Source organism: Scomber scombrus, chromosome 20 (genome assembly GCF_963691925.1).
Source record: "Scomber scombrus chromosome 20, fScoSco1.1, whole genome shotgun sequence".
Classification (NCBI taxonomy): domain Eukaryota; kingdom Metazoa; phylum Chordata; class Actinopteri; order Scombriformes; family Scombridae; genus Scomber; species Scomber scombrus.
Genome location: NC_084989.1, coordinates 5,933,887 through 5,959,636, shown reverse-complemented (window position 1 = coordinate 5,959,636; position 25,750 = coordinate 5,933,887). Strand labels below are relative to the sequence as shown.

The window sequence follows — 25,750 nt, the reverse complement described above, 5'->3', positions numbered from 1 at the left end:
TAACCCATTTTCTGGTAATGTCACTTTGATTAAAGTCAAGTTGTCATAATAAGGACATCCCAAACAAATTTAATGTCAAGTTGTCATGACAAAGTCAACTTTTGGTCATGTCACTTTGATTAATGTCAAGTTGTCATAATCAAGACAACCAAAACAATTTAAATTTGTCTTTACCAAAACCGAATGACACTTAATGACAACAGTCATAAGCGTTTATGACATTGACATAATGTTTATGACATGTTCATGACTGTGTCATGTAACAGTTATGACAGTGTCATGTCACTCTTATGACGATACCTTCAAGTAAAGTGTTACCAAATCAACTTACTAACATGTTCACAATCACAATGTTAACATACCGATGTTTAGGAGGTTTAATGGTTACCATGTTCACAGATCTTTAGCGCTTAAATTTAGCATGCTAGCATTTGTTAATTAGCACTAAACACAAAATGCAACTACGGTAGATTGGTCATTATTGTCTCATTAATACATTACTTTTGCAGGTTTTGTTCATAAACCAAAATATTGGAAACATTAAAAATTTGACCCAATGATTGTACAAGATGAAGAGTCAGTGCACCACCAACGTTGGTACAGTGAACTGTACTGAACTAAATCTCAATCCATCCAATAGTTTTTAAGAGATTTTACTCTAAAGCACAACCTCATGGTGGCGCTAGGGGTGAAGTCTGGGGGTCAAAAAAGTCGTCATAATTACTTGTCTAGGAACTGTGGATGTGTGAATTTAGTGCCAATTCATCAAGTAGATGCTATTCACTGGATAAGTGAAAACTTTTATATTATTGTGATACTAGAGGATAATTCAGGAGGTCATTTCTGACATTGCGTTTTGTCCTGTGGCCACCACGAATGTCTCAACCAAATTTCATAGCAATCAATCAAATGGCTCCAGTCTGGAAGTGGTGGACAGACAGATGGATAGACAGCCTGACATTAGCATCCATACAACCATACCACTAGGCAAGGCTAAAAATGTTATCAGTTGACTAAATGACATGTCGCAGCTACAGTGCCCTCAGCCACATGGGCACAGATCACTCAGTGTAACCCAGCAGAACAGGCAGTTTTCCCACGGGTGCTCGCAGTTGCCCCTTGTACGTACTTTGCATGACCAAAGCTTTGCTGTGGCTTGGAAACTCTCCCTCCCTCTTTTGCTGTGATTTTGTCTTGTTTGCCAGCGCTATAAGAGTGGTAAACTATAGTAAACATTTAAAAGGGATATAACGCGGTTACAAAAAACCTCAACAAACCTCTGATGTACAGTTAAGTTCTACGACTGTTTTTATTCACAGTTACGGTTGCTGGCATCACGGTTCGTAAGCTATTGTAGATGGCCAAGGTCATTTGGTTTTGGTCAGGGTCCACTGACACACAGCCTATTCTTGCAAGTGAAAACACTGCTAATGAAGAGAGGAGCTGCCAAAGTTAACTTCAGTGAAATTCACCATAAAGAAAAACAATGGTTTCCCTATGCCATCACCGAGGTGTCATCTGCAGTTGACTGCAGTAGAATTATCTTGTAATCACGGACATAACTTTTGATAAATGTATGGTAAGTCATGTCTATTTTTGTTAAGCCATTCCCAACTAAAGCAATTACGTGATGGCAAGACTAACATTACACAAAACTGCCTGAAGCGGCTTTTACTGCAAACACTGGGATTCACACAACTGGAGGCTTATTAAAGCCTGTCAGAAGACACAGGAACCACAGTGGGGCTTCTGTGCAGCTGACTTTTATGATTGATTGTCTGCCTTTTCCTTTTCTCATTCATCTGCACTAGTCACACTTCTAACTAAGTGCAGAAAGCTTAAATGCTGCTTTTTATACTAACTAGGGGTTTTCAGGCAAGCCAAAGCAAAAGTAAGACATTTCAGAGATTCTGAGAGGAGAACCTGTAAGACATTTAGAACTAGCCATGCAGAAACACAGAGAAATAGCAGCTCACTCCACTTGAAATTTAACAGACAGATAGATCTGTTCTATTTGAAAGGAAACAGCAGAGCAGTGAATCACTTGGGTGAGCGTAGAGCTTTTGTCAGGTAATGAGAAGTATGATTTGGATAGGCAATTATGGTCTGCTCATCATAGGGCTGGAACAGAGGTAAGATGGAGGGGTAGTCAGTAATTGGAAACGAACCCCGCAATCTTGACCCCAAACATTACTGTGCTGGCAAATACAGTCCGAGACTTGGCAGTCGTGACTTTCCATTGCAAAGTTATTCCCTCACTCTTTTGTTAAGGCTTTTTACAGCATTTTTGTGTGTCCATAACACCTCAGTATACAGGCTCAAGGGGCCGCATATCGATGCATTCATAAATCTGCACAAAATAGCGTTTCAGTGTTTCCAAGCAGGATTTACAAAGGCTTTTTCCTAGTACACATAACCCTGGCGCAGGTATGGCCCTCTCTGTAATTTTGAAAGGCCCACGAAAAACATAGACTTGTGACTATGTGGGCTTTAAACAAACACACTTAAGTTATGAATGTAATTATATTTCAGGGCATCAATCATCTCTCATTTTGATGCAACATTAATCAGGAAAATGGCTAACACATGCTGCTACTTGTCTTAAGGGGAGGTCCCCCCCTTCCTTCCTTCAGACCCCTATACTGTCCAGACCATGTAGAACATCAGCAACATGAAAGAAAAAAAATCATGCAGTTTGTAATGGACTACAAGGTCTGTTTCATTTGACCATGTACTTAATGAAAGAAAAGGAGGGAAAAAGTACCCTCTGCCTCTCATTATTGCTGTAGCAAAATATATTCCAAAATGATTTTCATTTCAGTCCACCACTCAGCCAATGATTGATTCTGAAATGAACGCATGCCCTTAAAACCCTGTTACCATTAGCAGCCTTTCCTTTTTGACAGTAATGGCTCGGTCACTTCACTCCGAGCTTTTTTCCCGACCTAGACATTTTAAGTGATTCAAATAAGCCCCAGAGAGTATGAAAAAACAGATCCACTTACACATTTAAGGGTGCATTAAAAACATTTGCTCTGCATCATGCTGGTTTCCTCGTGAAGAGGTGGCCAAAGTTCACCTTCATTCACACCCAACTGCCCACATCATCCAAAAAAACTAAATAAAACACAACACAGGAAAGAAAACACAAAACGAGAACAGATTTTGGGTGCTCTCACTGAGATACCTTTGTGACATGTTAAATTTAGAGTGAGGGCAACCAAACTGTTTGTAAATGAAGTGTCACTAAATGTGGCGTACAAGTGATTAATGGCATCATTATAATTATTTCTATTATTGTTATTATCAGTAGTCGTAGCACTATTTTACATAACAACAGTGTGACAAGTAATTACGAATGGCAGCAGGCCTGTACTAGCAGCTAGTGTATTAAGCTGCCACATTACTCATGGCCAACGCAATTAACTTGTTTTATCACTACGCCAAGCTGCAGTCAGAAAGGCACCAAATCTGTGCCAGTTTTGATATTTTTAAGGACATTTGTTTTCGGAAGAATTTATTAAGAATCCAGTTGGAAGGTGTTTTAAAGCTTGATTGTGTAGTTTTGTATGAATAGCCTTGCAATCCATCCTTTACATAAATGTCACCAAAGGACCTCGTGATATCAGTTAAAGAGACAGCGATCTGCCCGTCCTGCTTTGAAAGAATGTTATTGTCATGTTTCTGCTTCTGTAAAGGAATCCTCGCTTAACTCGATGTGGCAGCAGACAGTTCCAGTCGGGAGGACTTAACTTTAGACTTTAAATGCAGGATATCATTCTGTCAGTTATGATATATGAGGTGCAGAAAGATCCACGTGAGTGCTACTGAGTCTCTTTCTTGTTATATTTAGAATTCTGCTGCAATTTGAACTATCAGGCGTTTCTGAGTCAGAGAAACAAAAAAAGAAAGAAGCCCTTTCACATAATTTCACCTCAGCGAAAAGCCTCAAACTTTAAAAACACTCAATATCGTAAAAATGATTAAAAGATAATGTCTTATCACTTTCTTGGCTGCACTGCAGAGACTACGTTCTGAGTTGATTAATATGTTACCTTAGGTATTAGATCAGTGCATGTGGGTTATAACTTATGTCCTAGGCCTCACACTGAATAAGAAAATAAATACAGTTAAATCATTCTTTCAAGGGAGCACTGGTGGAAATGTATCAAGCTGCCAGAGCACGCTCTCCGGGCATTATTTATTTTCGAGGGAAAATTACTGACTTAAAATCATCTGACAGTGAAGTACAAGTCAAAAGACATTCCAGAAATGTCATAGCTGAAGGAACCAGGAGGAATGACACTTAAATAAACCTCTGCCTTACATGACAAATGATTAAAAACTCTGTCAGCCTGCGTCCTCTGACATTAGAAAATCACCAGCTCAGGGCTGATTTTTTCAGTATGCCTACTTTGGTTCAATACTGACAAGCCTCGACTAAGACATCACTGAAGTCTATAAAATCCGCACATGCACTTCATTCTTTGTTAACAGTGGAAAGTTTGAATTGTAACGGCAAACTCTCACATAAAAGATCAGAGCTCATAGAATCTGTAGAAAAATTTTACATTTTGCGCAAATAATCACATCGACCAGACACAATGGTAAAAGCGAAGTGAGATATGACAACAGCCTGCGGTTGGAAAAAGTGACACAGCTAGTCATTTTTAAATGCGAGCCTCCCCATAAAAATAACATATGTGAAGATGGCATGACGACGCTAATGCACGCAAGTCTGCTGGAGCCTTTGTGTTTTGTATCCTCTGCTGCTATTGCTGTATTCACATACATTAACACTGCTGTTAACCACATCAGCTCACACATATTTTCCAAACCTTATAGGCAGATGTGGACAAAATACCTAATTGCTATTAACTCCCCTTTTACACTGAGGCTCATTACACTGCTGTTCCCCTGTATAGCAAGTGATTTGTCAACGTCATACTAATCTGTTGCTGCTAATTACTAACACATAATCACACATCTAAGAAGATATGGCTGCAGTGTGTTCTGTATCTCTGCTATGTTAAGCTTGCATGGGTTAATGAGAGGTATTAAGGTGAGACCCTGAGTCTCTGCATTACTTAGCCACATTCTCCATGCTGATGGAACATTTCCAGATGGCCCCGGTAGCAGCGGCCAGAAGCTGCTTGTTGCTCGCCTTTTTCAGCAGTAAAGCCAGTGGCTGCAGACCTTTGTACAGGCGCACCAGGTCACGGGTTTGCTTGTCCTCTGCACACTGTAAAGTAAAACATTGGGTCAAGATCCTTTACAGTCTGGGTCTAAGTAAAACTCTATACTTTTTTCCCCCACTTTTGAGCATGTGTGGACTCAATGCAAAGGCAAGTTAAACAAATACCTTAAAGATTGCACTGGCGCAATGCATTTGTAGCTTGTCGTTGTCGCTGCTAAGGTTTTTGACCAAATCCTTGATCATGCCCTCAGTCTGAATGGCAATCCTGTAGCTTTCCTGTAGTGACATGACAATTAACGGACCACATGAACATGAATTCATGTATAATTACGTTACAAAAACAACAGTTAACAGACCGCATGAACATGAATTCACGTATAATTACGCTACATGCTAGTATGTACTCTTACTATAAATTCACATTTGTTATATATGGCAAATATACTTTTTCTCTATAATTTCAAAACCTCAAGTATTTCCAATTTTTGTGTATGTTAAACATATTTTATGTGTCATTCACTGTGTGCAAAAATGTTATACTTTTCATTCTCAATCTCAGAATTAGGCCAAAAATCTGCCATCTTTCAATACTTACCGACTTCCCTACCCTGTCTGTTGCACCCTGTTCTTAAGATGTAAGTCTTTAATAGCAAGTCATAACCATGTATTTCCATTTTTTTAAGAAAGCCTCAGATTTCATAAAACTGTTGGCACTGTAGTTTTTTAACAGATGTCACTCAAAAAGAAGTAAATATTACATTTGTTGGGGATGAATTTCAGCTGCAAATGAATACATTTCGGACAGTGTATGTGGTTTGTTGACAATAGGAAAACCATAGAATATCACATATCAGTTTTTCATGACTGTCTTATAACATATATATAAGAATGGGAGGTTTTTGGCTTGAAATCTTGTGCCACATCAATACAGTATGTGTGGGCTGCCTCACCTCAGAGGCACACTCCTGCAGGGTGCCCACCACAGGGATGAGCATGTTCTCATGTGGAGACTTGAGCAGCCGTCCCAGCAGAGGGATGCCCCCAGCTTTACGGATGGCCTCTTTGTTCTTGGTACTCTTGCTGCAGCTCCAGAGCGCTAAAGCCCCGCAGCGGGCCACCTCCACATCCTTCTCCTGCTTTTCAGTCAGGCTGGCTAAATTAGGAACACAGTCCAGAAGCTTCACCTGTTCAGAGAGAGACCATGCACACCGACTTACACGTGGATAAACAAACACATACTGTACATAAAAACGTGCGCAGACAAGCAGGCAGACCACACATGTTTAAGTAGAAAGCCTCCATAGCTGGATGCACACATTTATACAAACTCAGTGAACTTAACGTACATTCAGTCTGAAAAGTTGCCGGATTGCGGTGATAGTGCACGGTTCCAGATGGGAGTAGCAAGTTGTTGGCTGTGATTAAGGGTGCAATTAAAATTCTATTACCACTGGGTCTGAGAGGATGAAAAACCAGAGATGCTAGGAGTGGAAAACTGTCAGGATGGATGTTGATGTTAGTCCTGAAAAGCCCAGTGTGACGGTTTATGGCCATCGTTCAGTGTTCTAATCCATAGTTCCTGGCCAGTGAGACTTAGCAGGCAAAGCTATTACACACTGCATAGTTCAAAGGTGGTCCGTAGCATAACGTGAAATTAATCTGCCTCCGCGAGTGACTTGCACATGAGAACATCCGATTTGGGGCTGAGGAAAATATACAAGGCATGGAGACTTTAATCACAGGTCCCTCTGTCAACAAACATGAATGCAGGTCAGAGGATGTAAGGGACATTCTATCTGTTTTTGCCCGAGCGCCCACGCCGGTGTTTCAAAGACTGAGTGATGAAAGGACGGATAGGCCACTATCTGGCGATTGCACACAGTGTGAAAGGGCATGAACGGGTGATTGATTTGCTGTGCATCAAAACATAGTTCGGCAAACGATCGATGTGTGTTTTCAACCTAGTCTCACAGCAGTTTGTGGTTGTGGTTTTAGTAAGTACAAAAACATGTATACTTAATCAAAAAGAAGCTGACACACACATAAAAAAACAAGTCTTTTAATGGAAAATCTGCCACTGTAGGACATAACATTTTTTCACTAATGCCAATACAGAACGATCAAGTTCTTGTCTGCAGCACCGACTTTTGGTTTATTAGTTATTCATGTTTTCTGTGCTCATACTCACCAGTTTCTTGATGCCGCCATATTGTCTGACAGCTCTCCTTGCTCTGCGGAACCTGGCCACGTTGGCGATGGTCTCGGCGGCTAAGGCCTTCAGGTCTTTGACTGTCGAGTCCAAAATCCTGACGATGCTCTGCAGGCCTCCCATGTCAACAATTGCTCGACGGATTTGCAAGTTGTGACTAATCTTTCTCAGGATTTTCAGAGATCCAATCTAATCATACACCAGACATCCACAATTAGTATGCTAATTTAAAAATTACAGGTTTCATTCATGGAAAAAAACCTGCAATTTTTGTGCAACTGTGCCAACATCAGGCCTTCATATGTACTGAGGGAGTATACAGCGATATCTAGTAGCCAAACATTCATCCACATTTACACTAAAAATAGACAGGACAAAAAGCCGTATAAAAGCAGGTTAAAAAGCACCCACACATGTCATTAGGCATACTGGAGAATAATTGCTACCCTGTGTCTTTAAAGGCACGCTCTCTACCAAGCTGTAGTGTTTCTGTAACTAAAACACAGGCTGGCACATACGGCCAGCTCTGTTCATGCCTGCAGGCCATCCAGGTCCAGCTTTGGCACAGCTACTCACTTTGCATTTGACTTCATCTGTATCCAGCAAGTTAATGAGGACTTCAAGGCCACCTACGTCCCGGATGGCCAGTTGGCACGTCTCCTGCATCAAATTAAAGTCCATCATGGCGCACAGAGTGAGCACAGTGGCTGTCTGGTCGCCTCCCTGAAATAATAATGCCAAACATGAATGAATGAAAATTGGAGACAAAAAAAAAGGGAAGACAGGAGGAGAAAATGAAACATTAAACAGACATTTTGGGGGGGAAAAAAAAGAAGGAAGATAAGGACCTCCCTCCAAACCTCCACCCTCTCTTTCCCTCTGTTGTTTTCTCCCATAATACCACTCCTGCTGGGGTTGTTTTGTTTATACCACAGCCTGGTAAGTGTTTAGCTTTGTGGTGGTAAACACTGGTGGAAAGAAATGATTTGCTAACAGAGCACTACGCTCCGACTACAGCTCCGAGGCCAGGAAGCATTAGGCATTGCCCCTAAAATGAAAAAGAGCACAATTAGCGCAGAAACCCCGCGACTAATGATGAGCTAGCATTTCAAAAGCCGAATCTGTTTTGACAGTCGCCATACACACACACGTATCATTTTAGAGATGCTCCCCGGCGATTACCAACTTAGTTACCACAACACTACTAAGTCAACAAGTGGTTTGAGGGGGGAAGATCTGCTGTGTGGTTTTAAAGTCAAGCCCTTTTACACACATGGGACAGGAAACTGAACTGATTAGGTTTTATTGCCACTTAACTACGATGGGTTCACAAAAAAAAAATAAAGAAACAATACGCAGGCTTAAAATAGGGCACGTGTGGTCACATCCTGACATGTGCGGTAGGGCAGTGAACCTGACTCTATTTTACTGTTTTTAACCTAAATTTAGTGTTTTTTTCATACTCTCCTCACGCTGCATAAATTCACATAATGTCCTAGCTGTGGATGGTTGTTGACAACATTATGGTACTTAAAATACCAGTCTTAGGGTTGCTGCTTTGATGGCCAACATACTGTCCGGGCATGCAGCGATGGCCGTTTTTTTATATTTAGTCTACTCTGTATCAACTGCATAGAAAACTTTGTTGACATGCAATGGTTTCGATCACCCAAAAAAAGGGGGGAAAAGAAAAAAATCAGTAGTCAGATAAAACAGAAGTTCATGGCATGAAAATACAACAGCTAGCTGCTGTAATACTATATCTGCTACACGGCTTTGATATGTGACACTGAAACGTCCAGTCCAAAATCTCCTGGCATGTGAACAATCAAATATTATTCTTTTTTTGCAGTGGTTTAAATGTGCCACAGATAGAATTCTCATTTGGTGGATTCAAGGCCGCCTACCTCGTTCCAAGCTTCACCAGCCTTTATTAGTTGCACACTTAGCAAACAATTGAAGACTTTGAGACTGCCCTAAATAGATTATTTCAACCGAACATAAGAATGTAACATGCCCCGCTATCAGCTACCCATATAAGTAGAAAATAGTCCATTGGTATATAGAAGGCTTGGGGAGTAATCTGTTTCATGCAGCTGTTGGAGGGGCCAGCTCATCAGTGTAGGCATATACCACAGTCTCAAGTGGTGTTTGATCATATCTCCCTCACAAAGCAGCGCTCTGACACAGCAGGATAACGGGCACATGTGTTCCCCATATCATGACGCTAGCTTAAATGTGAACCATTTGCCCATTAACAGCAGTGGATCTACTGCTTCCTTTGTCTCCTCCATTCTCACTCTTCAAAGGATTCGGCAGGCTAGGTTCGTACCTTGTAAAAACAACACACACACACGCAAAAAAAAAAAAAAAGGAAAAAAAAGCTATGTTTAGGAGTGATAGCTGGGAGAACAGAAAACAGATCATATGCTTTCATTTTTGTTAGCTTTGGTCTTGAAGTACTGCTCAACATTCTTTAAAACATTGACAACATCTGACAATCTTTTATGGGGGGAGATCTTTGACTCTTTCGGAGCATGATCGAGGCAGATGCTCGAAGTGGAACGAATGCGACCACTTTTCGACCCCGGAGCAAGAAATTTAAAAAGTAGTTTAGTATCTGTGAAGTGTGTTGGTGGGGAAATATTAATGTGGTACATAGATGCCATGACCTGCTGGCTTGGTGTTTCAGTCATCAATAACAACGGCAGTCTTTCTTTTTTAAATACAGGATTTAAAGAGAATGATTTAATCCTTTTAAAAAGCAAATGAAATCTTTACAGGTCTGACCTCTAAACCAGAGTTACGTTCATCCAGTCAAGACATTTGCTACTGCTAACTACACCGATGAATGTCTTCGTAAATTTCACTCAACGGAAAACAAGGGTCTCTACAGCCATGCTAGTGGTTCTGTGAGAATGGTCTTATGAAACAGCGGTGCTCTTTAGTAGGCTTGCATGCTTACAATGACAAAGCTAGCTTGCTGTTGTTTAGCAAGCATTGTTTACCATGTACTTCATTGTAATTAAGCAAATTAGCATGCTGGCATTTACTAATTAGCACTAAGTACACCAGAGACTGATGAATGTCATTAGTTTTGCAGGTATTTGATCATAAAAAACAGTATTGGACTAAATTTCACTTCAACCCCGAGGGAAACATGAATGTGTGTAACAAATTCAATGGAAGTCTATCAAACAGTTAGGACATTTCACTCAAAACCACAAATGTGAACATGATGGTAGCGCCGGAAAAAAAGTTGGGGATCACCAAAGTCGAAAAGCTTCAATGGCTGGAAACCATAAATGTATGTTCAAAATTTGATGGTAACACATCCAATAGTTATCCAGTATTTCAGTCTGGACCTAAGTGGTCGACCGACTGACCGACCAACTGACAGGTACTGCCGAAATTGGCTAAAATACATTTAAGTCTTATTATAGATCACTAAATTAATAAGAAATATCATAGTCAGGATCAAGACATCTGAGGACTTCTTGAATACAGTCTAAAGCCACATTATATAAATAATATAAAAACATATTTCTAAATTGCAATACGTAGGCAACTATATACATTAACACATCCCATTATTCTCATTCTGGCATTAGTACCAATAATCAGCAGTTTGATGGCAGTTCATCTAGTGGTGATTAAAGACAGTTGTATAAACGACTTATCCCTTTATCTCATGGAATTGCATAATTAAAAATGGATTTAGAAGAGATTAAGCAGTGCAAAGAATCAAATCCCATTCATGAGGTGAACTTGATATCAGCCACTTAAAGATGCTTTACGCATTTTATCTCTTCATTTACTGCAGGTGTCTCAGCACGAAGCTTTCAAATTACTGAATGGAGGTCTTATTCTACTCTGGTTTCTCTGGATTCTGCAGCCTGAGCCACTCCAAGACTATAAGCACTAAGTCAATGGTGAAAGGATGGGGTTAATAGGGCTGTCAATGATACTCTGTTGACCTCGGGCCCTTTTCTTAATGGTGTTTTGTTGTGTGAGTGTGTGTGTGTGTGGTTTGTGTCATGCCAGCAGGATTGAAGGTGGATATTGAGTGTAAGTGCTCACATCTATGTGTACGCCTGTAATGTTGGATTGCTGACAGGTGGACTCGGGCCACTGCCAGCGCTTCATAGAGCTTAGTGTAAGAGAGAAGTACCGGGTCTTGGCAGAGGTCGAGCCACAGAGGATGCATGAGGTTTCATACTTCTCTGTAGTCTTACAGCAGACCCAGAGAGAAGGCTCCTAATGACAAGAACAAACCAAATATCCTGCTCTATTATGCGAGAGGCACTGTAGAAGGACAGAATGAATGATTGCTGGTTGTTTCTTGCTTCATATTTGACATAAGATCTCTTATAACATAAAATTTGATCACTTAATAGGCCTTTCTGTCTTAAAGTGAAAGTTTTGCACAGTGCATGCTGAGCAAATGTCTATTCAGGTCTCTGAGTTGAAAAGCTGCTTAACTTATGAGAATATAATGATGCAATTATACTCGAGAAAATTCTCCAGATTAGGCGTGTTGTAAATGCGTCACGGGTACTAAACATTTTATGTCTTAATTGAGTGTTATGATTATTAAAAATCATTTTAAAAAACCACTTGTAAAATATTAAGCCACAAATTCACTCCTGTTGAGAAAAGCAGCTGATACTGGCGCCTGTAAACTGGAGACAGGATAGGTTTTAGTGTAGAAATTAGTGGAATGGTTCTCTGGAGAGAAGAGTTGGGCAGTAGTACTGTGACTGCCCAGCAGAGGGGGAGCAACCTTAATGAGGGCTGAATACAAAACCATGTGTCAGGGACCCAGTTTGGCTTGTTAATCTACAGGACTTCTACACTTAAAAGGTGAATTTGCAGGAATAAAAATACAATTTTAAAGATAATGAGGATGCTTGAACTAAAAGTAACACTTCTGATAAATTCTATTTTAGTTATGTGTTCAAATAACTGTCTAAAAAAAAATCCAAATTATATAAAAATGCCACACACAAAATTGAGATGTTTATCTGTTAACTATTAACATATTGTTTATCAGACAAAATATTTATATCTGTGAAAATATGAAAACAGTTTTATGTTTAGAGAGCCACAGGCAAACCTAACTGATAGCAGCTGGTGAATTTTGTCTGTATTTAAACACAGACAAAATATTCTGATTATATTTTTGGCTTAGTTGCTAAACTTATCATGCAAGTTTTTAGATCTGACAAGCAGAACAACCTTTTAGTGACCCATTTTGCAATAGAATCTCTTTAAGAAAATTGTTACTTGACTTGTCTTGTTTCTCTAATTTACAGAAGGCCTTTATGCTGCACATACATGTCCAGCAAACCTGTAAACATATATGCTTTATATAGTATGTACAAGTATGATAAAAATGTTTGCCTATGCTGTGGCACTGATGTATTACAGACTGGAATAAGAGGGTGAATTATGTTCATACATGTTTTCCAACATGAGCAAACACATACATGTACATGTGCGTGCTAGACACAGACTTAAACCGCATGCCTGATTTTGTGGAAGACCATGTAACCGTTTTTACAAGCACAGATCTCCAGTCATTCAGGTATAAAAACAAACACATCGGAACCCTAGGCAAATATTCCTGCAGAAATATCATTAAAACACAAAACAGAACATCCATGTGTCGCTTTATGAACGTGTTAAACTTCCTAGAGTACAAACGGCTGTCTATAGTGCTGGGGAAAAGTGGAAAAAAAAAAAGATCTCCTCCTAAAATAAAACAGATATTTAACTTGGCTCATGGTAAGTTTCAGCGTCTGATGGTAATGATATTATAAAATGACTACTGGACAAACCCCATAAATAACTGCGCTGTGTGGTTTCCAGACAGATAGAAAGCTGGGACATGTTGGTTACTTGCAGCGCTGCATCTTGTTGAAGCAGGAACACACACACAACCCTGAAGCTCACGCCGCAATCCCACTGAAAAGTATAAAATATACAAAACCGGTGAGGGTTTTTTTATCTGCATTTGCCCCCTTTCATATCGTTTACATCTTCTTTTTTTTCCCTCTCTGGAAAGGAGCAGCAGCCTGCTTTTAGAGTGGGAATTTCCTTCCATTATATTCTATTTTGCTCAGCTAAAAATATCCACAAGAGGTTGAACTTTACAGCAGTTTTCTATAAAAGATTTACTCGCCTGCACTGCGAGTATCTTATTCAGCACCAAGCCACAGAAATCAACACACAAATGTGATGGTAATATCAAGTAATCCTATATATAAAAAAAGATGTTATGTAGACTGTTGTTACACATTCAAATAACATTAACTCATCTCATTTTCTTTAAACCAGAGGAGTATTTGTGGTATTTGTACAGCTGAATACGAAGGTCCAGGTTTGTATTATGCAACTAAACAGATTCCTGTCAAAATACAGTAAAATGTCATCTGTCCACATGATATTCTCCAGATAAATAGATAAATGGAGTCCACTGATTGAGGTAGGGTAATCTTGAAGTCAAGTGGTCGGAGGTATTCCCAGCCAGTCTGGGTCATTGGCGTTTCTGTCCTCTTTTTCTTTTCCCTTCCATGTTTTGACACATTAATATTCACCATATGCCCTGTCAGACCTATCACAGGCGCGCTTCATTTTTATGCTTCTGCGGTGTGGGCAAACAGTGCGTACAGCTGCTGCCATCAGACAGCTCTTTCCCCTCTGCTTTGGCTCGCATGTGCAACCAAACAGGCCTGTGTCAGAAACCAGGAATCCAAGAGCCGAGCCAACCACTTCAATAAGCATCTTCCTACAAAGTGCCGCTTTTAAATGGGAGCAACTTATACTTTATTTCATCTGACGTCCTCTCTTTCCCTGATTGGCACCTTGATATGACTGAGGCGAAACAGACAGGTGGGATTATACGATAGGAAATTAACTTTTCATGATCCTGACTGTCCTTACTTCTACTGCACACCCATGACTAAATATTTTTCACGGATAGAAATTCTGAAGAGGTTTTTGAAATTTGAATACTGACTCAGGTCAGCATCAAAAATCTTGTACAGATGACAGGAAAAGAGCATGAACTTTGCTGTTTCCTGTAAGTTGTGGCCTGCATTTGCCTCCAGTATGACTCTGTGCAAATCGCTATTTTGGGTTGAAATCCATCAGAGGGAGGAAACAGTGGTGTGCAGGGTAATGTTCCCGTACCTTGAGATACTTGACCAGTTTCTGGATCTGCCAGTACTCAGAAGGCAGGTCTGTGTTACTCTCTGGACGACGCTCTGGCTGCTCTTCCTCCTCCTCACTCTCAGATGAACTCTCACTGAAAACGTCCACTGGCATGCCTCCTGCTGGGGTCTTACTGAACAAGGGGGAGAAAAAGCAGATAAAAGCACACTTTTGACCCCAGATAACAATCTACAAAGGTGTTGGATAGTGTAACAACTACACAACACACAGCCAGACAAAGGGATGGAATATCATATCATGAAATCTATTTTCCTGTGTTTCAAATGGAAAAACAGCTCAGTCATCCCACACAAGGAGACCCATTAAGGATTATGAAATTTAAGTGTCAAGTTTGAACTTCCTCAGAATCTAAGCAGCAGGAAAATAAAGATTGGAATAATATCATGACAGGACTGGAGTCGTCATCAAATGCAGAGCAAAGGTACTTGTGCGGCCATAGATGCAAACAGAAATGCAGATGGCTTTTTAATGTTGCTTGGGCCACTTGGATAACTGTATCATGAAAACCGGGCACTGGGAGCAATGAAATTTGGTACACGTTCAAATGAGGCCGCCGAGGGACAGTTCCCATGTACGTACAAATAGCATTTCCAGGGGAGCCCATTATCAGAGGAAGGCAGCCGATATGAGGGAGCCTTTTCCAGGAAGCGCCATGATAAACACAAGAAACGAGACCTGCGTGAAGTTGCCAGGCCAACACACAGTCTTGGTTGGTGTGCAGTCATGACTGTGACCGAGTGAACGCACCCTTGGGCCTTTATTGAACCAACCAAAGAATGCTATCAGTGGACAGTTGTTAGAATCAAACGTGTCAATTTATTGCGCTAGCAGTCTGTATACATTGGCAGATGCAAGCATGGAGACAGATGAGGAGCTAGAGCTGCCAAGAGCCGGGGGGAAGAAGATTTTTTTCTTAAGATCTTGTTCTGCACAATAGCTGATATAGTTGCAGGTTCCACTTCAAATGTCATCGCTGGTAAAGGAACATTTAGGTGCTCTTTATAGAGCATAAATGCTGCATAAGTTACTCCACCTGCAGTGAGAGAAATAACCATTATAGATTCAGACAAAGGAGTACTAATTCAGGACACTTACATTTTCAGGGACGACAGGCGTCCAGGTAAAGAGGACACAGAGAACTCTGCTTTCATCTTGCTCTTGGCTCCCGCTCCCAGCTTTTTCTTCTGAATTTCACCAGACTTTTCCTCTCCAGAACTCTTACGGAGTTTCTTTCCCTCTGCTTTACTGTAATGATATAAAATAAGACTCATTATGCCCGCTTCTATTTTGAAAATGGTTATTTTTCTAACATAATCATTATTTAACAACTCAAGACAAGGGTTCAGCAGTCTCTTTTTTTTCTTCTTTTTAGCAATTTAGAGGCTTTTATCGTGAGCCAGTTTCTCCTCAAATGGGTACAGTTATCACAAGGTACAGCTGCAACAGCTCAGCCCGAGCTAGATCTATTTATCAATCAAAGACCATATGTGATAGATTTTTTAGGGATTTTTCTGAGACTTTTCCCAAGATTTCTGTCTGTAATTGAGCAGAAAGGGTTTCCACACTGTGAACGCATTTATTAACTTCATCATTTTGTAATCAGGAATATTTGCACTTGCCCTAAAATTTATAACCCATATAACCATCTCTTTATAATGTGCGACTGCTGGCAGACACGCGGAGCACATGTGGCGAAGGCGTGACTCTGGCATCACTGTCATCTAAAGCTCATCTCTTCAACAAGAAGGATTCCCAAATTATCACATACCCACATGCAGACACGAGACTGAGATCCTTCCATCTCGGACATGGTTCATATTTCTTCTCGCCGCCTGCCTTGTTCAGTGTATGCTGTTGTCTCGGCTTCTCATGCACATTCTTTTCCTGTTGCTCGTAAGACCTCTGGGGTTGGCCTTGTTCCTCTGCATCAACCGATTCCACATGCTGGATCTTTTGTGTTGATGGAAGTTCTTGAACTGCAAAATCCTGTTGGTAAGGGGAAAAAGACGGAGGCTGGAGAATGAGGAAAAAGGTCACCGAAATGCTAGTGGTGAGATATATAATAAATTTCGTTTGTAAAATCACATGTAATGGGGTTGTAAACCTCTCTGAATGATGCTTATTAAAACAAAATAGTCATTCTCATGTTCACTTCTGCTTCTTGTGAAGCTTTGCGCCATATTTTCCACCCGACATCTAACATCATGCCTTTAGTTCATCTAGTCGCGTTACTTATTAATGTCTGACTAAGTTTTGGCCGTTTCACTCCAAGAAGGCGTATTAAAAAAAACTACAGAACAGTATGAGTGACACGTAAAAACATAAAAGTCACATAAAGCACTTCACAACAATATGCAGGCCTGCATAACAGTTCAGTCATTATTTAGCCCTTGGAATAAAATAACACATTTCCAGTGTTTTACACAAAAGAGGTCCCCCTCTGTTAATTGGCTGAACAATATCAAAAAGTTTATTGTTTCTGTACATTCCTCCACCTAAAACCTCGCAGCTTGGCACAGACAAAGTAACGCCTTTGTGTCACTCTTATTCACTTATGATTTTTTATTTTTTTTAAGTTTTGAAGGTCTTTATACCAAACTTTACTACCTATATACGAATGCCAACAAGACACATATGAATGGTTTGCAGGCAGCAGAGTTTTTAATCACAGACACCTGCTTTGCAGAAATAGCTCAGACTGTCATTGGTTGTTAGGGGCTTAGCATTTTTAAGGGCAGGGAAAAAAGAATTAGGATGTATTTCTATGGGTTGTGTTCATGCACAAGCTGGAGCCAAGCATGCCCAATCATTTTTCCAAAGACTTGTTTTTCATAAAACACAGAGTGACCTGCTATTGGAAACATACAAGTCAATCCACTGAACCACAGACCCACAGTCTGACTTTATTGGGCTAACCAACCTTCTTTAATTCTATTATATGTGAAATGGACAAAGTCCATGTGCTAACGCAGAAGGGAACACAAATTCTTTGACACACCACAGTAAAAAGACAGGTGTCTTTTCTGCATCTGAAAACACTATAGCCTTGGAGACGAATGCTGTGTTTAACAGGACTGACGCCTGCCTAAACTCAGAAAACATTTTTATAACAATCATTAGCATTTTTCATATTTCTTCATTGTCTTTTTCCCCCTAACCTGTATTTTGACTCTAAAATGTAAAACTCCAACTGTTTACATATGTTTGGGGTAGACTTGTATCTAATTACTTGATCCATACTGATGGAAAATCAGCAGGGCAGCAAATCTGAAGTCACTGACCATAAAACATCTGTCAGTGGGAAGATTCGGGCATTTACCACTGACTGATTATGACAGTGAAGCAAGCTATATTAATTTCAGGATGTGAATAACGAAAACAAATGTACAAACCCAGAGTTTTTGCTTTTCTGTGAGTGTATTGTGCATGCAAACACACCGCGTGTCCAATTCCCAATCACGATGTGATGTCAAAATGAATCCACAACACTCGACGGAGGACGCGAGTCTGCTTCCTCCCTGTGCTTCAGCCCTCGTCTCCTTTGGCTGCCTCTGCTCATTTGATTGAGGCTGTCTAATCTAATAGAACTGTTAAAAAAGATCTGCTTCCTCACATTGGAAACAAGCAGATATGTTTGGAGATTAGGTGTTGTTATCTTTGGCTATCACCTTCCAAGTTTGGGCTCTCCATGTTGCAATCAGGGATCTGAGCCACAGCTATGAGAGATTGTGTTTCTGACAGACACACTGCTGCTATTACTCTTTTGAATTAAAACTCAGAATGGATCATGTCCGCGAGAAGGACTGCAATTACTTAATGTCTTAGATGTTCAATGACTGTTGCACCATGTGATTGCTGTCGTCAGCAATCAATCAAATGAGTTTCAAAGCGGTGCATTGTTAAGTTGACCCCATCATATGAAGGTGATTAGCTCAAGTTGAGGCAGAGAAAATATTCAGCGGTACAAGTGAAACAAAAGTTACAGGACAGTTAAAGAATCCAAGAGAAAAAGACCTTGACAATGATTTGTGCCTCTGCAAACTCGTTCGCAGCCATTTTTTACTGCGGCTGTCCATCATTTTTAGATTGTTCAGGCTCAAGGCATCACTCTTCACACAGTACTCATAAAACATAAAAGCCTGAATGTCTTTTTTTACACGGTTCAGCCTGGCACTACTCATCGGTTTATTAAAGTTTACACTAACCCCAGCCCAGCTTACTATGGCCTCTTTAGATCTATTGCCTACTAAGAATTAATACTAACCGACTGCTATATAAGGGAAGCACTATTCCATACTATACAGATTAAGTATAATGTTATATATAATGTTATCATGGACACCACCTTTTTTGTTCCACTAATAAGTGTATACAGTTGCACACTAATGCTGTGTCTCAAATTGCATACTTCTGTATGTACATAATAATTTAAGTGCATAAGTGATTTCACACTGAGAAGTATGGAAAAATATCAAAAAGTTGAGTGTGGAACTATGGATACTTCTCACTCTCAACGGTCGCTATCTTGGCTACGTAGCAGAAGAGGAGGGACCACTTGTCAAACTGGTAATGGTGGCTGGGGACATTGTAACTACAGTGAACATTGCTTCATTATACAAATGCATTATACATGTGGTTTTTGCACCTATCACCGCTACACTGTTGTCACATATAAGCCATCAGTAGGTTTCTTGGGTTAATTCAGCAGTCTGTAATGATATGGTACCATGGACGATAACGTGAATGCTAACGCTAGTTTGCCAACACTAGTTTGCAGACACAAGTTTGCTAACTAGCAGAAGTATGTGATTTGAGACACAGCATAAGAATTCGGGTCTCAAATAAACAGTGAAGGGTAAATACAGTGCACTATAGTGAGGGATTTGTAAGGCTTTAGAGCTTACAGTGGTTTGAGCTAAATGCTAGTGCCATCATGCTAACAAGCTTTCAATGACATTGTTAGCAGACTGATGTTTTCCAGGTATTAATCTTCACTATCGTAGCGAGCAAATCTTTTCTAAGAAGCACAAAGAACAGCTGGGCCTGAAGGGAATGTCATTAGTTATGCAAGTATTGGAAAAATATGGTGGCACTAGTTAGAAGAGTTAAGGCTGTTAAAATGCATCCTGAGGCGGACATGAATATCTGAACCAAATTTCATGGCAATCTGTTCAATTGTTGTTGAGACAATTCACTAAAAGACACAAATGTCAACCTCATGGTGGTGTGAGAGGAAAAGTCACCGAATCACAAAAGTCAGAAAGATTCATGGATATCTGTATAAAAATTTCATGGTAATCCATCCAGTAGTTGTTGGCCCAACGTGGTGGATGAAAAAAAAAAAGGTTCAGCATTAACGGCTATTAAAGACAACTTATAGCAGCCAGTGTACAGCACTGACTGTGTCTGTGAATAAATCCTAGCATGGAAAATCCATTTGGACAATTCAAAAAGCATTTTTTGTTTTGCTGAAATATTTCTGTTGTCTTTTGTCCCAAAGGCACTTCACTTGTGGAATAGTTCAGTGAAATCATCTGACCTCACAGAAGTAAAATACTTTTGAAAAATCATTGGGCAAAATACATTTCCATGTCAATCCTGGTTTACATCTGTTAAACCTATTACACAGATGTACTTTTGATTCTTTCTTTGAGAGCAAGATTTGGGCAAATGATAACATTCTTTACATTTTGTTCGGTGAAGAACAACATTTTAATAAAAGACACTTAGTTTTGTAGTAGTATTTTAAAAAGTTTGTATTAATTAACTTTCCATCTTTTAAGAAACACAATAGACCACCACACGGAGCCAGCAGTGAACACAGAGCGCTCTGAAAGACTCTGATGAGCTTGTGATGATGCCACATTTTCCAACAAACACAAGTGTGAGTGAGAAAAGATCATATTCTGAAATGATTAACAGGTTTTGGGGTACAGCTGGAATCTATTATTGAAGCAATTTGTTATATCGTCAAATTACTAAAGCAGGAAATAGCACTACTGAATAAATCATGCGTGTTTCAATGTCTGGAAATGAGTGTGTGTGTCTGTGTTTGTGTGTGTGTGTGTGTGTATGTGTGTGTGTGTGTGTGTGTGTGTGTGTAGAGGGGGGGATGAGTGTGATGGGCCTCTGCTGAGCTGTTTTGATGTTGGAACACGGAGGAGGTTGATTCAAAAAATTTTCAACACAGTGACAACCAGACACTAGCTCACTAGTGCGGAACAGCACAGACACTGATTACACAATCCTAACTCTGTTTACACATAAGTCACACAGCATCAGTGATCAAATCAGCAGTTTAGTTCATTGGACAAAGAGGCATTTCAACACCCCCACATCTATACTCTGTGAGCTATAATTCAAGGCTACAAAAAAAGGAGCTAGAAATGTGCATCTGCCTGTATTCCACTGTACCTCTTTGTTTATGTTCTCAGCAAAATGTGGAGATCTGCTCTTCAGAAGTGTTACCAGGTCTCTGTACGTATCGCTTGTGCGCTCGTAGGCATTCTCGTCCCCCTCCTGATTTAAACCCTGTGAAAACAGAGTGAAAAACAGCTTCATTAATTCCAAAAACCACAATTATAATGTCGCCCACATGTCAGCTGAAACAGCTGAGGTTAGAAAGCTCAGAGTATCTCCAGGCAGCCTCAAAAAGGGGAAGTGTAAAACCATGTAAACCACTAAATTAGGTTTAAGACACTACTGCTCTTTGAGGTTTCATTTGCATCAATGTCACCCTTTTTGGGTTTTAAGTTGTAGGGTTTTTTTTCACCTTGACTGAACCATTTCCAGGTGAAGAAACAGAGACAGGAAACCTATGGCTTGTCAGCAAAGTCATTGAAAGAGTGAAAGGTGCTGCAGCGTGCAAAATCCCCTCTTAGAAATGATTGCAAACACATTCAGACAGATTCTTGACAATTGGCAGGTATTTGGATGCTCTCTGTAAAATAGTACACAATAGGTCATTTTTGACCAGGCAAATTTGGAGTATATCTACATACCAAAAATAATTGTTAGTAATTTGAGTTTTGCCACCTCATTATAGTTGAAATACAGGCCTAGGCTGCACTATTACTGAGGTCAAATGTGTCATAAAGTCATGATCTACACACTCAAACAGAGAATGACAGCTGCTTAAAATCCCCAGGACTGAGGTCAGGTCTGTGTTTACACTTCACAGTACTTCTTTGCCTGCTGCGGCTGATGTAGCAGTCTCACCCCATTGAGAAACACTCCCGCTCTGCTGCAGGTGACACAGAGGGTCTCGGTGTCGCAAGGCTCGATCACAAGGTAACACATTTCACTGTGTATCTGTCTCCACAGAGGGGCGCGACAGCCGTTTGAAAATTCATAATCTAAAAAAAAAAGAGAAAAAATTGGCACATATAAAAATGCAGCAAATTGTATATTATGTAGAGCAGATACTGGGTCAAAAAAAGGGAAACAGTGCAGGAAAAGAGGAAATCATAACAAGTGGTTGGGATGCTAATGAGACTGTGTGTGTGTGTGTGTGTGTGTGTGGGGGGGGGGCATTGCTTCACTTGCAAAAATTTAGTAAATGTATAATACAGTAAATCATCCACAAAAAAAGTAGACATCAGCATATTTTAAAGTTGGTTCGGAGAATATTTTCATCAATGTGTCAATTTAACTTTACAAAACAAGGACATTTTTTTCACACTGCATTCATCACTTGGCGCTCGCATGCTGCAGAGTATGAAAGCTTTGTTATGGCATGATAAATCCGCTGCAATGAGGCAGAAAAACATGTACTGACTAATGACTTGGTAAACTGGAATCTGACAGATATAATGACTTCCATGTCTTATGTGGCAGCAGAACACAGTCTTTTTATGCTTTGGAATATCCAGCATTAGTGTTAATAGCAATTGCTTTTCTTTGCGACCCAGCACAATGTGGAGATAATTCAAACCTGATGTGTATCGAACCGACTTCAACACCCTCTTCTCCCCCTCGCTGCAGAACCGTTTCAGCAGCTCCACTTCATTCTTCACTGCGGTGGGGTCGAGCCCGACTTGTCTGTAATGAAAACGGAGAAAAACAAAACAAAACAAACATCCAATTCATCTCATTCATTCAGAGTTCCTTTTTCTAAACTCGCTGCCTATTCCAATCAGAAACAAGCACATGTTGCGGCAAATCTGGTTAGATCTGAGAAAAAAAGAGGATAGCTGAGGAAGACGGATAGATAATTTGATTCAATGCTCAAGAGAAGGAGATAGAAGAGAAGCACCCACTCGGATATCTCTTTGAGAAGCTCTCTGAGGAGCTGCTTGTCCATGTCGTGGATCAGGTGAAACAGCTTGACCTTGACGTCCAAGTCCTCGCCTGGGTCTTCCTCTTTATCTATCAGATGCCGCAAATCAGAATACGGGTCTTCTCCCTCCAGGATGGCGGCAAAGGTCGTACCAAGAATCTTAACCACAGGTTCTCTATTTTCTAACACAGTAAAATATAAGTTATGCTTAACACTTATTAGGATTTAGGATGCTTTTCGCAGTGTTTCTGAAAATGTGAGATGAGATTCAAAATGTCTCTCGTGGGTTCCTGCATCATAAGTGCACATGTCTAGCTCCTAGAGACAGACTGGGTCAAGTTTAAGTGGATAATTTTAAACAGTAGAGCAGGCCTCTATGTGCAGTATTTTTTTCCACATGCATTTCTTTTTTACAAACTAAGCTAACAAAAAAAATCCATTGGAAATGAAAATGGGTTTTACCATATTCATCATGTATTCCTCTGTCAGACAATATTACCTTATCTATTTTTGGCAGCGTCCCTAAAGTAAATACATTTCTGTAAAGAATTACGAATGGCAGCATAATTGAATGGTTGTAGAGAATAACAAGGAGGACAAACAAATTAAGTCTGTGGGTTATGGAGGAATGCTGGTGGCTGGACTACTTAGGATGCAAATGGGATTCAAATCTCATCCTGTGGTCATCGCGCTTACCTTCAAGACATGCCCGAACCTCCTCCAGCTTCTTATCGCTTGCCAGATGAACTAGTTTAGAGAGCTGGCTGAAGCTGCGCACATAAACAGTAGGAGGGGAGAACTGCAACAACGGATGCCCTTCAATGTCTTTCTCCTGAGAGTGTACATCTGAGTCGCTGAGGAGAAAAGAAACCAAAAAAAAGCATTAATACTATTAATGTTTTTATCTATATTCCCATTTGTTTTATGTATTAGATTAAAAACTTAAAGTCTGTTCTTTTGTTTTTGTACTTCTCTGCCTCCCAGCTCCGAGATATAAAGCTTAACACACACTGAAAGTAGACCAGATCTTCTGATGAAATAAAAAGGAATGTTCTAAGTCTTACTGAAGCTGAAAAACAAATTAATTATAGTCTACTGCTTTGAGTATAACCAAGGTAAAATACATTTGGACACCATGGTGACAGCATATCCTGCACAGACACGTAATACTGAAAGCACTAGCCAGCCAGCTGCCTGCCTCATGATTAGACCAACCTGAAGTCATAGTCTGTTTTGAAATCAGATGCCACTAAATGGGTACTCCACTGTAGCGGCTCCTCAAACACATGGTTCGCCTCCTGTGAGTGTTGGGAGTCGAACTGCTCCACAAAATGCAGGATTCCTTTCAACAAGGACTCATTCATTGGCGTGAACTCCAGTGTGCCAGTACCAGAGCTGGCCGTGGTCCACTGGGCTGCCCTGGTCAGTGATAACCCCATCGTATCAGCTGGGATATTCTGAAAGGTAACATTAAAAACGACATTATCTTAAACACTGTGTGCCTTATAGGGGCTAAGCATGATGCTTCTCTTTACGCTCCTTCACCATTAATCAACTTTGGTCATGTAGAGATGTTAAGACAAGATTAGGTAGGATTTCTGACATTTGTTTGAAATATTTAAGAGTTGAAACAGTAGAAAATTAATCAGTGACAATTTTGATAATGTGCTAAAGCTTTAATGCCAAAAATGACCTGAATGCAATTACCTGGTGTTTAAATTATAATGATTTGCTGCTTTTCTTCGTCTTATGTGATATTAGACTGAACAACTTTAGGTTTGGAGTACTGGTCAGGCAAAATGGCAGTGTTTGACATCACCTTGGGCGTTTTTGTGAATTATGATGGGCATTTTTCACTATTTTCTGATGCTGTATAGCTCAAATGATGAATTGAGGAAATAATGTGCAGATTAACTGATATTTAAAAGTGTAATTTTCAGTCCAAATTATGATGAATGTGTATAGATTTTATACTTAACCCATCCAAAGTATGTCAGCTATATTCACTCTCTCATTACTCTCTAAATCAGGGGTCAGCAATTAAGTTAAAACATGAGCCAGTTTTTTCATTGCGGGATCGTTAACTGGAACATATGATTTGTTTATGTATTTTAAATCATTTCAGAATATAATAGATTTATAACACTGTTAATGACTGTGTTTGAAAGGGAAAATGGCATCAAGCCACTATTTCTGTTCAACTGCCAATCAGTGAAGAGCAAATCTGTTAAAGTCGCACAGGCCAAAATTGTGGAATTCACACATTAAACTTTATTCTCTGGTTGGTTTATTAGACTTCATTTTCAGCACCATTCACTGATCAAATAGTACGCTGCATCCATTGTTTTTCATGCCTCTCCTCCTGGGATGCCAGTATGTAACGAGTAGTGTAACACGGTTGTATTACAAAAATTGGGATGAATCTTGTGTTTATTTTTATCTACAGTAGATTTGAGAAAAATGATGTGAAAGTTTTGATGTAAACTATGAAAGTCAACATTTTAATCATGGGGCCAAATATTTTTGCTGTAGGGCCAGATTTGACCCACAAGCCACTATTTGCCTACCACTGCTCTAAATGTTGCTGAGGTCAGGAAAAGTTTGATAGCCTACCTTCAAACTGGGTCAAAACATTGAAAAACGATAGTGAATCATCAGCTCTCTTCGCCTGACTGGTACTCCAGCAAATTAATTCATACAAAACTAATAAGCCCACATTTATTTTTATCGAAGTTTATTTATTTATTTATCTTCAGACGACGATTTAAAGCCTTATAAGGACATGTTGTGTTTATGGTACATAATAATGTTAGAGGTTAAACGTTACAGT

General features: G+C 39.9%; 1 protein-coding gene across 1 annotated transcript in view; it reads right to left on the bottom strand.

Annotated features, from left to right (window-relative positions):
- The window catches only part of odad2 (outer dynein arm docking complex subunit 2), a 38,005-nt gene extending 13,646 nt beyond the window's left edge, over positions 1 to 24,359 (bottom strand). The window contains exons 1-14 of the mRNA XM_062441963.1: positions 24,136 to 24,359; positions 23,617 to 23,774; positions 22,901 to 23,102; positions 22,576 to 22,682; positions 21,861 to 21,997; positions 21,057 to 21,173; positions 16,411 to 16,628; positions 15,738 to 15,887; positions 14,601 to 14,754; positions 7,983 to 8,129; positions 7,386 to 7,595; positions 6,148 to 6,381; positions 5,363 to 5,473; positions 5,088 to 5,242 (exon numbers count right to left, since the gene is read on the bottom strand). Coding sequence (XP_062297947.1) covers positions 5,088 to 5,242; positions 5,363 to 5,473; positions 6,148 to 6,381; positions 7,386 to 7,595; positions 7,983 to 8,129; positions 14,601 to 14,754; positions 15,738 to 15,887; positions 16,411 to 16,628; positions 21,057 to 21,173; positions 21,861 to 21,997; positions 22,576 to 22,682; positions 22,901 to 23,102; positions 23,617 to 23,774; positions 24,136 to 24,359 — 2,324 coding nt within the window. The remainder of the gene's footprint in view (positions 1 to 5,087; positions 5,243 to 5,362; positions 5,474 to 6,147; positions 6,382 to 7,385; positions 7,596 to 7,982; positions 8,130 to 14,600; positions 14,755 to 15,737; positions 15,888 to 16,410; positions 16,629 to 21,056; positions 21,174 to 21,860; positions 21,998 to 22,575; positions 22,683 to 22,900; positions 23,103 to 23,616; positions 23,775 to 24,135) is intronic.
- Between the last annotated feature and the right edge of the window lie 1,391 nt (positions 24,360 to 25,750).